Source organism: Haliaeetus leucocephalus, unplaced genomic scaffold (assembly GCF_000737465.1).
Source record: "Haliaeetus leucocephalus isolate CR32 unplaced genomic scaffold, Haliaeetus_leucocephalus-4.0 Scaffold795, whole genome shotgun sequence".
Classification (NCBI taxonomy): domain Eukaryota; kingdom Metazoa; phylum Chordata; class Aves; order Accipitriformes; family Accipitridae; genus Haliaeetus; species Haliaeetus leucocephalus.
The window spans coordinates 4,989,188-5,004,531 of NW_010973231.1; the positions used below are offsets into that span (position 1 = coordinate 4,989,188).

The window sequence follows — 15,344 nt, forward strand, 5'->3', positions numbered from 1 at the left end:
GCTGTCCTGAGTGATAACTGAGGCAGAGAGTCAGCCAGTCAAGGCATCAAGTGCTGGAACCTACTTGCACTGCAGGTGAAGCCATCCTGGTACACGCGCCTTGAACAAACCCTCTGAAGCACACAGCATCTTGGTATTTCCTTCCAGGAGTACCAACTGTTTTGTTCTAGAGCCCGCAAGAGAGGAGGGCCGGTCAGCATGAACTTGGTCCTAGCTGTCACCTGAAGGTTGTGGACGCGCTGGTTTAGATACGCTCTGTGTGGCTGTGCAGCAGTGAAGCAAGAATTCAGAGAAGGCAAGGGTATGGAAATCCTGACAGCCTCCAGGATCACTGACAAAGTCCCAATGTGGTCAAAATGTTGCCCGTTTTGTCTTGACACCATTTATACCTCTGTAATTTGGGGCTAAATCCATCAGACAGGAGAGTTGTAAAATTGGCCTGACAGTGGAATTGGGCTCAAATGTGCGGTAACTATACTACAGAAGGAGCAATGCTCTGGAATGAATTAAACTTACTGACTTCAGTGACATTTTGTAGTGTATCCTTCTAATTACTCTGTCTACAGCACATTGTGAATTTTCAAGAGCTAGAAATTGAGTCTAAAAGACCAAAATATATATATATATATAGAAAATTTGAGTGGTATTTTTCATTCCTGAAATATATAACTTCTGTGACTAATGGTTTTATTATATTTTTCAGGTGTTGTTGCTAGTAAGAAAAATGGTTAACTTTTAAAACACTAATTTTTTTAGCACATTAATGGTACAGGTGGACAGCTGAGGTACAGCCTCTGAGTAGTCATGCTTGTTTTTGAATAGCATAAATATATAGGGATCCAATCTAATACTATGTATAAGAGAAGCAAATTATATAACTACTAAATTGCATGTCAAAGGCCTTTCTTTTTGGTGCAATAAGTATCTTTCCACTGTTACCAGAAGGAGTAGGTGTTATTAACTGCCAACAATGCCAGTATTTTCCAAGTTCATATGTCTAACAAAGGAAGAGAAGAGGTTTCTGGATGTGAGTCTGAATTTATGTTTCAGCTGCAGCAAATGCTCTTAATAGTTTATGCTGTGCTGTGAAGCTTGACACTGGTTTGCAGAGTTTGAATCTCAACTCTGTGTATAACCGTGGCAGTGGAGGTTGAAGGTGAAGAAATGGTAATATGGTACTTGAAGTAAAGTGGCTTTGCTAACAGACCAGTGCACATTGTCTATTTATACAGGAATAGTGGTTAAACCTCTGCTGAGTTTACCCCAAAGCTTGATAAAATAGTTTCTCGCTTGGGAAGCCATGTGCCCGTCTAATCTTTAGGCTGGTCAGTGAGGAGAAGATTTAACTTTCTGTAGTTTAGAGTAGTGCTTTTGACATTGTCTCTGTGATCCAGTGGCATGGTGTTAAATGGTATTAGGACCTAGATTCAATAACACAGAAAATAGGATGGCGTATAAACAAGTGAGGCAATTGCCTTGTACAGTAAGAAATACTGAAAATATTTCTTGTAATCTAACCGTGGCTTGGCATGACCTTGCTCTGACACTGTGACTCAATGACACAATCTTATCCTCAGGAGAAGTGGATTTTTAAAGCCTATTATTAACTTCCTATGGGTCAAACAAACAACTGGAGAAGAAATGGGGTCATTTGTGGTTGTTTATTTCTTTCTCTTCCTGACACTTCTCTGCCTCCTGATTCTTCCTAGTGCCTGGAGCCCTGCAAAGAGTCCTGGGACCTGAAGAAAAACCATTGCCAAAGCTTCTGTGAGGTAAGTCAGCCCAAGGGCACTCTTTCTCACTTTGTTCTAGCTGTCTCTTTCATTTAAATTATTAGCTTCAAGGAGACAGCTAACAAACATGGGCTTTTTACAGCATTTGCTTTCATTTGTATGGGTACACATATAACAATTTAGACTTTTTAAGTCTTAGTTTAAAAAAAATTTTTTTTTTTTTCCTGACCAAATGGTTTATCTCAACTTGAAGTTTTAAGACTTGATCCAGCCACTCTTACCTAACTTCTCTCAGAAGGTGCCGTTAAATCCCTCCTGCAAGATGCTATTTCTACCACATGCCCTTCTATCTTTTCTGGCCATGTGTAAGAAAGAGTATCTTTGTTGAAAAGATAAAATGTCATTGTGTGAAAATCCTTGTGCTGGGTAGCTAGAAAAGATGGCTTTCCTGTATGTGAAAGTCAATCTGATTTCTAAAAGAATATCTCTCCAGGACTGTGGACTCCTAGTTCAGAAGACTACTATCAAAATACATAATTATTCAGGAACAAGTCTTTGGAAAACTGTTTCTGAATCATGTTTCAGAATAACCTGGTGAATAAGCAAACCTAGATGAGTTAAACTAGTACAAAAAAGGAGATGGTCTTACTGGATTTAAAACATGGCTCTGCTCAGTTGGTGGAAATGTGGTTTTTAGTACAAAATGGAAATATCATCTCAATAGAAAGCTGCTTTATTAGAACTAAATCAATATAAAGATACAACTTTATTGAAGTCTATGAAAGTGTATGTTTATGAAGATTTTCAGCTTTTCCTATAAAAAAATAGAAATGACCTTAAGTGATGAATTGATCTCAGTGATATACTGATTTAACTCCTCCCTCATCGCTGTGGGCACTCTTTTTTCTGGTACAAGAGCATGTCTTATGTTTAAATGATTTTAGCATCATGAAGAAGAGCAGGAAAAGCTATAATTTCAACTAAAAAAATACTTAGATCCAACTATGTGTAAATAGGGTTTACTGGATTACTGATATATGTAGTTACATTAGAAGACAAAAGAAAAATTTCTCATGAAAACCAATCCTTGTAAGAGTTCTTTAACCCAGATTAATTGCTGCTTCCTCATATAAAGAACTCTAGGGTAGTGTAATAAACCAGTTTTAGTGGATCTAATTTATGTCATTCTCGTATATCACTTCTCACTCAGGCTGTATGTTTCCAGATATGGGTGAAAATACGTATAAAATTGGTTTAAAAGGAAAACATTTGTAGAACACTGTTCTATTGTAGTTAAAAACAGTGAGCATCCCTCTTTGATTAGTGTTTTGTGGTTGAAGCTAAATTTAGAACTTCAAAGGCCTGTAATGAAGAGCAGCACATTTAGCAGCTAACTGAAAAATGAGCTGTGAAATAGGGTGAGGAGGAGAAACCTCGAGGACGTATTATGCCTCAGGGAGCTATAAAGTTTTTAATTAAGTAGCTGCAAATTTGTGATGTTTTAGGATTTGAAATTAGCTTCACACACACACACACAAAAGTAGGGGACTACTTTCCTTTCTCTCAGACTCATGTACGCTCCATAGACATTGTTTGATTGAATTAAACAAGGCTGTTTTCCTTGGAGAGTGTTTTTAATCTTTTTGTGTTTTGTGAAAAATCTGGAGCTTTGTGATTCTCAAGGTCCCTGCTTCGTGTGTTACTTCTTATCTACTCAATGAGTGCACTAATGTTAAAGGAACCTTACATGTGAAGAAGAAAAGGAGAGAGTTTACCTGACTCCTTTTTTTCCATACATTCAGTTTCCTGCTGGTTTAGCTTCTTAACTGGCTAACCATGGGATCAGGTGCATTCCAATGGGGAGAACAGCAGGAGTGTGGTCCAAGGATCGCTGGGGTCAGTAGGAGGTGTAAGGACCGCTCATTTTGGCAGCCTTTAGGCTGGTTAAGCCGTAACACCTAAATGCATCCTTAAAAATCTGATTCAAAAATTCTGGACTGTTCTGTAGGACAAGATAGCAGAGGTAACGTAGTGGCACGTTCTTGGACCACAGTGACTTTGGAGAATAAACTGACATATAGTCTGTGAAACACTTGGGCCTCCATAATAGGGGAGTCTTTCCCATTTTACCAAAAACAGGAAAACAGTAAAAATAAGAAAGTAGAACGTTTGAATATGGAAGGAAGTTGCAGAAATTACATGACTAGCTGGATGGAGACTGGGTTATAATTTCTGGGTAGGCTTAGGAATGTGTAAATCAGATCTGTCAGAGCGGAAGGTTTTTGGTTGCTCTGAGGTAGAAAGACAGGCTACAGATAACCCCAGTTACATGGGTTGCCCATCTACAGTTCCACCAATCACTTGGAGGGAATCACTTTAGCTGTTTTTGCACCGAACTAAATAAAACACCAGATAAAAGAGGAGATGAAGTCCCCATGTCACACACAATGTTCTCCCCAGGGTGCTAGATGATATTTTTAATGGAGTTTTAAGTGAACCTTGTAAACTTCTGAGTAGTACACATGATATAAAATGTCTATGCGTTGAAGCAACCTCTCATATATCTAGGACTTGATTTCTCAAAGAAGTAGCATCTACTTTGATCTTCAATCAGTATATTTAAGGCTTATTTTAATCTGTATTTTCTGCTGATAATTTTATCAGAAATTTAGTTCCAGTTCCATGAAGAGTTACACAATTACTAATATGCTGGCAAGAACATAAAGATGCTACAAAATCTCCTCTTCGCCAGCTCAGTTCAAACAGTATAACGAGACAAGATTTCAGTTATTTATCTAGAGTGGCATTACATCAGATATTGTGGGTAAAGTGTTATGAAGTACAAAGAGAGGAATGTGGGGTAGTCCAAAAAGAAGACTGTCTGACCATTGCTTCCCCTTTGTTTTGGGAATGTTTTTAATCTGTCATTGAGCAACTTTGTAGCCAGCCAATGTGAGGAAAACAAGGGGCAGCTGGCAGATATAAACAACTTTATTCCATTAAAGATGGTGGTCTTACTTGAGGGAATTCATCATTCTGTACTTGGAATGCTTTTTTAGAAGTGGCTTGAATATATAAATCTGCAGGGACAGTCTTGCAAAAGCTGAAAATCTGAATTTTCCTTTAGGAGGTCTTGGAAAATTTACAACATTTTTTCTTTTTTTATTTTCTTTTTTTTTTTTCCCCCTGTTGAAAACTTTATACAATTCTTTTGTTTTCCCTTTAGCCTCTCTTCCCCAAGAAGAATTATGAATGCCTAACTAGCTGTGAATTCCTTAAGTACATCCTGTCTGTGAAGCAAGGGGACTGCCCAGCACCTGAGAAGGCCAGTGGTTTTGCAGCTGCCTGTGTTGAAAGCTGTGAAGCTGATAGTGAATGTTCTGGAGTGAAGAAATGCTGTTCCAATGGATGTGGTCATACATGCCAAGTTCCAAAAAATCTGTACAAAGGTAGAGATTATTAATATATACTCACCCTGGGCTAATAACCTCAGGCCATAATAAAGTCTCCTAGAAAATCAGGACTTTCTTTTCATAGGAGTTTGTATGGATGGGAAGAAAAAGGAGAGGTGCCTGTAGACATGTGGCTGGACACTGAAAGGGTGGAAAGTCAGAGAAAAATGTTGCTCAAGTTTCTGATTTTTTCCCCTTTTGAAGCCCATGTCTGGAAATCTGTGGAATGTAAACATGTGGCTATTATGAATCATCTTAAGAAGAACAAACTTGCCAATTTAGGTGAAATCTCACTTAATTTGATGCAGATGAGAGAGAATGCAGCAGGAAAATACTTAACAATAAATAGTTCAAGTCCAATTAATCACAAATAACATTTATGTTTATAAGCCAAGCAGGTAGGACTACCAAATAGGAAGCGTGAGGTAGTCTGGTAAAAGAACAAATCAATGCATTATATTTGACATTGATGTTCTTAATGTCTTATTAAAAAATGTTTAATTGTTTTGTGTCCTGAGATTCTGTGAAAAAAGGTTTCCCATGACATCCATAGACAAGAACATATAGCCTAGAAATTATTTGCTTAGACAAACTCCAGATTTTAATTTGTTGGCATTAAAAAAAGCTTTATACACGGAAATATTCTGAAAATGTACTCATAACACAGAACAATGAGCATTTATGAAAGGCATTTTTATGTTCCACAGAGCTGGAATGTTTTGTTTGAAATCCGTTCTCCTTACTTCAGTGATAAAAAACCAAATATTAATCAGTTATTCTTCTGATAGCATGGGCTCTCTGTGGAGAGCCTAATCAGCAGAACTCTGAACTAAGGTCCAGGCTTAGGTCTGAATCCAGACTTATTTCCATCTGTGGATGGAAAAATGGTAAAATATGTGAAGGAGATGGTGATTTTATTTTTAAGATTATTGCTTTAACTGATATGTTGATGCATCTTTTTGAATGTCCCTAGTGATGAGAATGTATGTCAGAAAGAACGTGCTTTTGAATCCTGTCTTTGAGTGTACAGGATGGGCCATCAGGAAGCACTGTCTTATTTACTGACATAAATGGAGAAAATTTGATCTAGAAGTCATAGAGGTTGAGTAAGCATAGAACTGATGAAGATAGTAGTCAAAGTATTTTGAAGAGCAGGCAGTACTGTCATCCAGCTTTCCAGTGCAGAAGGGAAATTCTCTTGCTTCCAAGATACTTCAAAGCAGCCCCTTTAAAACGATAAGGAATTAATATACTCTTATACACAGCACCTTTCAAAATGAAAATTAATAAAATGGATCCCTTAGTTATTTCTTTCGTCTTCTTGAGACAAATGACCAAAGTGATGAACTGGCATTCGCAGTGTATATGTCATGATTTACATGATCAGGCTCCATACCACAACTACAAAGCATTCCAGTAACTGTAGCAGCTGGAAAAGGTAAAAACAAAACAAGCAAAGAAACAAACAAATGAAACAAGATGACGTGCTTTTGGAGAGGACACAGGATATGACACATTGTATATCTGCACACTGGAAAGTCTACTACTGTTCAGCCTAATTATATAGGAACAGAACTAACCTTCTCTAACGTCTTATCACCTATCTGCAGGAGGTGCTTGCTTGTAAGATCATCTATGTCTAGCAGAGGAAGGGCAAGCCCAATACCGTACGATGAATTCAGCTAATTAGCCTCTTCAACCTGTCTTTTTGCAACAAAGGACAAATAGAAGCGGAGCAGGCTTGCTATTCATTTCCTCCAGGGGTACATGACCTTCCTGTCACTAAGGAAGAGCAAACTCTGCAAGCATGACTGAGGTCTAGTGAATAAGTTTAGTACTTATCATTTTGACAGCACTCACAGCTAGAAAATGAACTCAGATTGAATCTAAGAGTCTAGAGAAGTTCCTGTTGATCAAGCTCTGGAGATTAGTTACAACAGCAGATATAAAATACCCATCTGATTTGCTGTATTTACAAACTGGATTTGCCCTCTAGTAGAGTGCTAAAGCCCAATCCTAAAAGAATATTAATGTAAGTACACTGCCACCAAAGTCATATGTTGCAAATGTGGTTCGATTAACGTAACAAGTCCAGTTACTTGTTATCCTAATTGTTTATTGGCTTGCATTTTCTATAATCTTCAAACTGTCTATTATCATTGTATTTTTTCATCTCTGTTGAGAGTGTTACTAATCAGTTACACAGTCTTCACATTTTTATTTCCCTTTACTGGAGATATCAAATGTTCTCTCCTACTCTTCTTTCATCTGCCTCATCCACCTCCTTTACGTTGTCTCAACTAGTGAAGGACTTCAGAAAGTGTCCCTTCTCCGTGGCTTATATAATTTTTTTTTCTATATGGAGATAATGATGTTATAAATAACAGTAAGTGCCTAAGGTAGATTTGGTATTTTAGAGTTGGGGGTGATATCTCTGTTTAGAAATAAAACAGTTTAAAAATGCAGAAGAAGACGGAAGGAAGAGAAAGGGACGGAAGAAGCGTGATCAGGTTCACTTTGTCTAATGTGCATGATGAATCCCCAAACAAGGACAAGGACATGTATCTTTTTCTACACTCAGCTGATGACAGCTGAAAAAATTACCTTTTCCCTGTTCAGAAGTTAGTGGTCTCTCAGATGTGATGATACACCTACTTGTGTGAACTTTCCAGGACCTCTTTTTAACAAAGATTTAGGGTTCATGCTGTCTAAACCAGCCTAACTAGTTTTGTCTGAAACGTGTAAGGGAGCAATCCATACAGCAGAACAAACTGCAGATCTGGGCAAGGTAAATTGTGAAGATTGTGACATTTAAAGGGTATGATGGTACCACAATATTATAATAGGATAGCTGGGGCCGGGTAGTCACCCACAGTTTAAAGACTCTTTCCATGCTTAAAGAAAAATAGTTTTGTATTAAAAAAATAGTGTGCAGTTTTAAAAGCGCACATCTCTGAGTCTTTGAACAACTGTGTTTACAGTTGTACTAATGGCCTGAATGTACCCTTTACTGTCTGAAACCCTGCCATGAAAACTTTCTGAACTCCTGGGGAACTGACATATAAGATACAGATTCTTATGATGGACCGGTGTGCATTTATTTTCCATGGCACAGAGATGCATGTGCTGTTTGAAAGACACCTTTAGAAACATTTTTCCTGGGCTCTGCTATCGCACACATACAGCAATCAGTGATCTGAATTCTTCAGTTAAGCACTGCAGACATCAGAGGACTAATTTGTTCCAGCACGATGAAAGGGCTGACCATTTACATAATAAAAAGCACATTGAAGAGTAATTGGATCTACACATCTGGATATTAAATTGGTGGTGCTGGTTCTACAGAAGTATTTTAAAATGCACTTGTGCTGTGCCCTCGTTGTTTGTGCTGCTGCGCTCCATCTGCACGCAATTACGTAACGCCGGAGAGGCTGAGATCCTTGCAATCAAGTGAATCCAACTGCCCCTAATGCAAAGCAGATGGAAGTTTTCTTAACATGCAAATTGTAGGATTATTGTACATCATAATTAAAGACGGATTTTCAAACGTGGAAATCCGAACTGACATGTTCTGTGATGTTCGTTGTATTAGACTAAGACTGCAGGCTGTTGAAGGATATCCAGGGCTTAAACTGCTGTGATAACCAGATTTAAGTACTGAATTTTCCTCAGGTTGATTTTAGGTTTCTTCAAGGGCTACAAGATCAATTTTTATTTACTTATAGATAATTGTATGATCAGATTTAGGAGAACACCTCTTAAAATATAAAAGCGGTTTGTTCGCCTAAGGAAATTTTGCTACTCAGTCATCTGTGGCAGACTGAGTAGGAAACAATTTATCGAACCGACACACACAGCTCGACTTACGTGGACACCCACTGAAATGGCAAAATAACTAAAGTGCATTTGATAACTTGCTAAGAAGGTTTATATGTCAGCATAGAAATCTTATTTGTGACATATCATGAAGTGACAAAATGCCGCACACTCAAATATGTGAGTTCCTAAAGTCTGTCTAGAGAAATGTATCTAACACTTGATTTAATCAAAAGATGCCAAATTTGAAGAGTTGTTTTCTTCCTCCAAGCTACTGCAGGTGTTTTCAAAAAGGTGATGTTACCAGCAGTAGAAACAACAGAAATAACCGTCCTTCAGTGTCACTGTGTAATGAGAAAGTGCTGTACAATTTTAGAAGGACATCTTTGTCTCTGAAATGTAACAATTGGACAATATATATTAGGTATATCTATTCCAAGATGCTTTGGAATTACCTTGCCTAGTTTTTTAGGGAAGAGTGGAGAGTGACACATCATACAATGCAGTTGCATGTGGGTCAGTAAGATCATGGTACCACGGAGAAGGCAAACAGCTTTAAGTATATCAGACTAATGTAAGACGCGTGAAACAATCCTGCTTCTCAAGTCAGTGCTGGTGAGAGCTTAGACACAGTCTGTGCCCAGTTTTAGGCCTGACGCTGGAGAAGGGCTGTGGGCCAACGTGAGAGTTTCCAGAGACGACTGCAAGAATGATCAGAGGTCTAGAAACACTGATTTAAAAGGAAGATGGGGTGCCCTGTGGTTCTTAGGCTGAAGAAGAAAACATTCAGAGGCATGATAACAGTCTTGCGGTTCATAGAAGGCTCCTCTGTAGATGAAAGAAAGAATCTGTTCTCCATGATCCATGAGCATCACGGACAAGTATCGAGTTTAAGATGCGGCAGAGGAGACTAAACAGGGTGGTGAGAAAGCTTTCTAATCGTAAGGATAGAGTAGTGGAATGGATTACTAAGTGTTGCTGTGGAAATTCTGTCATTAGATGTGTTTAAGGACAAATTAGGTGAAAAACTGAACAACAGGTATGGATGATTCTGCTTGGGATCAAAAGGATCTTTCTCCAGGTTATCAAAGAATATTTGCAAAGTGTTTTCTGTGAGATCAGTTTTAGCTTACAACTTTCAGATCCTTTAGTTTTTAAATGAAATAAAGATATATTTTTGAAGTTTTTTTTAAAAACAAGTTTTATTGTTGGCAGATAGGTCAGCTATGAGCACTTCGAAACTCCCATGCTCATCAGCCTATCCATTCCCCCTTTTTAACTTCTGTCTGACCAACAATCTTATTTTTAGATTATTTTTTTTATATAGCTTCATCTATGTATGGTTTAATCACATCCTGTAAATTACTCATGTATTTTTGTCTGCATGTTGCTATTACAGGTGTTCCACTGAAACCCCGGAAAGAATTAAAATTCATAGAACTTCAGTCTGGAGACCTGGAGGTGAAGTGGTCTTCAAAATTCAATATTTCTATTGAGCCTGTGATTTACGTTGTTCAGAGAAGGTGGAATCAAGGAATCCATCCAAGTGAGGATGATGCTACCAACTGGCAAACTGTGGCACAGGTCAGTTCTTTGTAAAGTGATATGGATCCCATACGATCCAGACGATGATCTAAAGGTCGTCTTCAGATCGGAGAAGAGTTAGATCATTTACAGGTGGGGAGGCTCGTGCAGAGGGATCCCTTTATAGGGTCTCTCTCCAGGTCATGACAGAGCTGCAAACAGAATCCAGATCTCCAAGGCCTTACTTCACTGCTCAACGAACCGTTTCCTAGATTTACTCAAGAGAAGTGAACTTCAGTATTTTCACTTCTAGTTTTTCAGTTATAGAAACATCAAATGCTTTTGGTATGTATTGAAAATGATTTTGTAAAAAAATATACCAGTAAAGAAGTAAATAATGGTTTCCTTGTCCCTAAAAGAAAAAATACTCAGAGGTCTATGTTTTCCAAATGAGTTTATTTTGTGGGTTTGCTCTCTAGAGATACAAATCTATAGAACTAGCTGGAGGCTTGATTTTCATAAGGCTGGTGAGTGGCACTTTCTTGTAAGCACATACTTATGGTCTATTCAGATGGGAATTCCAAATTCTCTGAAAGCTACAAGTCTCTTGAAAAATGTAGAATTAGATACCAAAATCCACTGAAGGAAGCACATAAGAGACATAGTTCTTTTGAGGTCAGTGAGACTCAGTGCACAGTCTCTAAGGCATGGCTTGGATCTTATCAAAATGCTAAGAAATACAATTGGTGAAAAGGCTATTTAATTTTCTAAAATAAAACAAAGAGTGAAAAAAACCCTAAAACTTTTTTTCTTTGTAAAGTTGTTTTTTTCAGAGGTTACCCTCCCAATTCGGAAAAGCCTATGATGTCATGCTCTTATCACTCAGTGCAATCCAGACTGAAAATGTAAGATTCATGAGCAAATGTTTCTTAATGAGAAGCAGCCAACAGAGCATAAATTTTCACTTAGTTTCTTCCCAGTTTCAATCTGTTTTTTAACATGCTGACAGTCCACCTGGATGGCAGAGTTCCAATCGTTTATCTTAACTGCTTCACCCTCATCCCTGCTGACAAGAAAACTAAAATGCTGATTTTGAAAAGACCTGCAAAATGTCATTATAGCCAGGAGAAAAAAAGGGAAAGAGAGAATAAATAGAACCATCCACAAAATAAAGTAAGGACTTTAAGTTCTGTGACAATCTGTGTTCATTCTCAATTCAGATTGTGTAGGGAAAAGCTATCTTAAAATAATGTCAAGTTTGTGAAACTGAACACTCAGAAGTGAAGTTCTTAGCTTCAATGTGGTGCTACAGGGGACTGTCACTTTGTTAGAGTCTTGCTCAGAAAAAGTCACCTGCAGCAGAGCCTGGCACGAAACTCAGCTTGTGCAAGCCAAGGGAACGTGCACACCTCCAAACCTGATAAAGTTGCAGTGACTTACTTACTTATTATCTCTCAGGTGAGGTTCAGGTCCTCAGTTTGCATTCTCCCTATTCAGCAAACAACCTCTTACCTTTGCTACCAGGAAAATACCATGCAGCAAAAATGAGCCAGATGTGGATTACTCCTCACTGTTACCTTGCAGTGTATACGTGCTAGACTGTAGAAGCCCAACTCTTCGGGCTGGTGGATCCAGACTGCAAAGGTAGCACGCTGCTGTGCTTTTTCTCATCCCAGAAACAGACCTCATGCACATTTCTGGAAGCATGCACTACATATGCTCCGCGGCAGCGGAGCATATACGAACCTCCGCCTTCTTGCAGCGGGTGTACAGCAGAGAGTGGTTCAGAGACGTGTTCTTGTGCAAGAGCGATAAGAACCCTGGCAGCTGCCTTTCCTGGGGGTCTGTTACAGGCAGGCAGAAGGGGCTGAGTTAATCACTGTGGCAGGAGAAGCCTCCTCCGACTGACATCTTTCCGAGACCTTCACTGTCCCTTCTGCATCACGAGAGACGCGTGTTTGGTTGTGTGATGGACCCCACCAGCCATGTCAGGTCAGAGCAAGCTTTGGGATGTCTGACGGGCTTCGTGAACTGTGTATGTCTTATGGGACATACAGGCTGGGCACCCTTGAGGGGGGCTAGTAATCGGAATCTCTGTCTCTATAGAGTAATGTACCTCCATCACGTTTGTAGTTTTAGACATCCCACCAGGCAGTCAAATTTGTTAAGTGTGGCTGCCCGCAATAGAATTTATTTTGCAATGTGGGCAACAAGGATGGATATCCAGTTTGACTAAAGTGACTGTGTGCATGGCCTCCGGGCTTTTCTTGTCTATATAACTGAGATTTTTTCTTGTATGATTCCAAAACATTGGGGTATGAGACCTTAATTGCAGGCAAAGGCGGTGAAGAGCTCAGCCATTCGGCTGAGAGCTCCTGGGCATCTCAGTCCAGGGGAGACAATGCTGGCTCTTTCATTACTCTGCAACTTAAGCTAGAGAGCATGTAAAAAACAGCCAAAGATCAAAAAGGCTGTGGGTGAGGATCTGAATTTCTCTGTGCTTATGCCGATATGTAGAGTAATTATACAAAGTTATTCTTTGCATCTTCTTATAAGAAATTTCATAATATTTAATCAGAGTTCCTGATCCAATATTCTATTTTTATTATCTGTCCAAGAAGAAATGGGGTTATAATGTTCAATAACTTTATTTTAAGGTGTTTACTTTTAAAAAAAAACTTGCTGTTTTCTATTGCCTTTACATGAGCTGATTTGCAAGTAATTTTTCGTGCCTCATATATTTCTACTGGATATTGAAAAAATAATTTTGAAAAAGATTGTTTCCTTTGTACTGTATTGTGTCATCAGTTCTTTTTTGATGTTTTTTTTTTTTTTAAGGAGGAAGGCTCAATCTATTAAAATGTTATTTATTTAACTCTCCAAGTATACAAAAAAAGCAAACACATTGAAAACAATTTTAGTTATTTTTCACTTCAGGAAGAAGGGATTTTGCTAACTTTAGTTTTTTACTGCACATTTTTGGGAAAACTTGACATAACTAACCATTTGACTAATTTCCATTGATTAATATAAAAACTATGGGAACTAAGATACTAGTTAGCCTAATTAGCTATGATGTACAGTGTCCTAAGTGGTTATGCCGAGTTTCTTACGCTACTGTTTTTAAGGTTTAACCAGCTGAGCAGGACCTGCTGCAGTATCCTATGAGAATACATCTTGTGAACAAACTTACCGTTCTGTTTGGTGCTAATGCTTTCCAAAAATAATAGTATTACTGTTTACATTGGAAACTTAGATATTTAATTGTATTAAGCTAATTAATGAATTTAATTCAAATATGCCAGGTCAGTTATTTTCAGACAGAACAAGCGTGTGTTGTGTGAATGGATGTCAAGTATGTGTGTGTGTGTGTGTGTGTGTGTGTACACACACATATATGTATACGTATGGGCAGACAATAATGAAGTTTACTTATTAGTTTATTCCTTTATTAAAAGAAATAAGGGGCAGTATTTACTGCTAGCTTGATTGTGACAGACCTTAGTGTTTCACCTTGGAATTGTCTAAACTATGTGGACAGCTAATCTTTTTTAAAACTTAAAGTTTCTGAGACACCTGAAGTTCTGGTTCTGAGGATCACAAAAGGTTTCTCAGCCCCTGACAGTGAGAAATCCCAGCTGGAGCTGACCCCCAGTCTTGTACACGAAAGGTTTCTCTCTCCATCTTGCAGGAGGGGCTTGCTTTGGTGAGTGTTCTTAGAAAGTGCCCACCTTGTGTGGGATTGCATTCCCATGAAATAGGGGGGTTCTGCTGTCCTTTGATAGAGTAGTAGATGCAGCACCGTCAGGTTTCTTCTGTGTCAGAGGAAACATAAGCTCAGCTCTTCTGATACCCTGGATGGTATCCCTTCATTCTCTGAACTGCAAATTCTGTTACCACTCTGCGTTCTTTCAAGAGAAGGTGTAGAGCTATGAACTCAGGAGGGGAAGGCTGTCCTCTCCTATCTCCATTAAACCTTTGCACTACAGAAAGGAATCCAGGATCGACAGTGTGAAAGATAGGGAATGAACACAATGAAACAGTGCGTTGATTACTGTAATCCTTGGTGAGGGGACAATCCTCCGTACCAGTCTTTGCTGTGAAGACCTTCTTACACCAATTTTTACAAATATACAAATAAGACAGAAAAAAATCCTTGGAGTGGTGATGTAAGAATCCCATCTGATGGCCTAACTGCTATGCTGCCGGGTCATACATTCTCCTTCTTCTCCCTCCTCATCCTAACTAATCCCACGTTCCCTTACAAGAAGTTGTAACTTTCAGCCTTCCTTTCTCCAAGGAACAGTTTGCCCATGAATGTAGAACATGTTCTAATTCAAAATAGCATGCAACATCCAAGATGCTAGGGAATATTTTCTCCCAACCTCTCAGACAAAGGATGGGATTGAAGATAGGTCATCCACGCTCTGGGTAAGTACTTTAGTCATTAGTCAGTTATCTGAGCTGGGATCTGGGGAGATTTCTGTAGGCATTTTGAAGAGAATAGCAGATAACCCATTTTGAAAGACAGGATGAGGGGACTGCTTTCAGGAGACACCTCAGGGCTTGAACAGTTAAGGGCTGCTGGGAGAAGAGTAGAACTGTCCGTGCTTCCTAAATGGGACAGCTCTGGGCAAATCTCATCCAAAATCCCACCTGAAAGCCCAACCACTTTCTTCTTTCTGGCCATCGGAGGTGGCCTGTTGTCCCTTGGACCTGAAATGCACTCTTGAGAAGGAGCGTCAAGCTATTCTCCGTATTCTCCAGGTTATGTCATTGCAATTACGTGCTGCTCTTCTATAAAGTTGTATCCTAATGT

At 38.8% G+C, this 15,344-nt stretch overlaps 1 protein-coding gene across 1 annotated transcript in view; it reads left to right on the forward strand.

The window, feature by feature from the left end:
• KAL1 (Kallmann syndrome 1 sequence) overlaps positions 1-15,344 on the forward strand; it is a 145,002-nt gene that overhangs the window by 84,382 nt on the left and 45,276 nt on the right. The window contains exons 5-7 of the mRNA XM_010581600.1: positions 1,710-1,772; positions 4,960-5,182; positions 10,401-10,585. Coding sequence (XP_010579902.1) covers positions 1,710-1,772; positions 4,960-5,182; positions 10,401-10,585 — 471 coding nt within the window. The remainder of the gene's footprint in view (positions 1-1,709; positions 1,773-4,959; positions 5,183-10,400; positions 10,586-15,344) is intronic.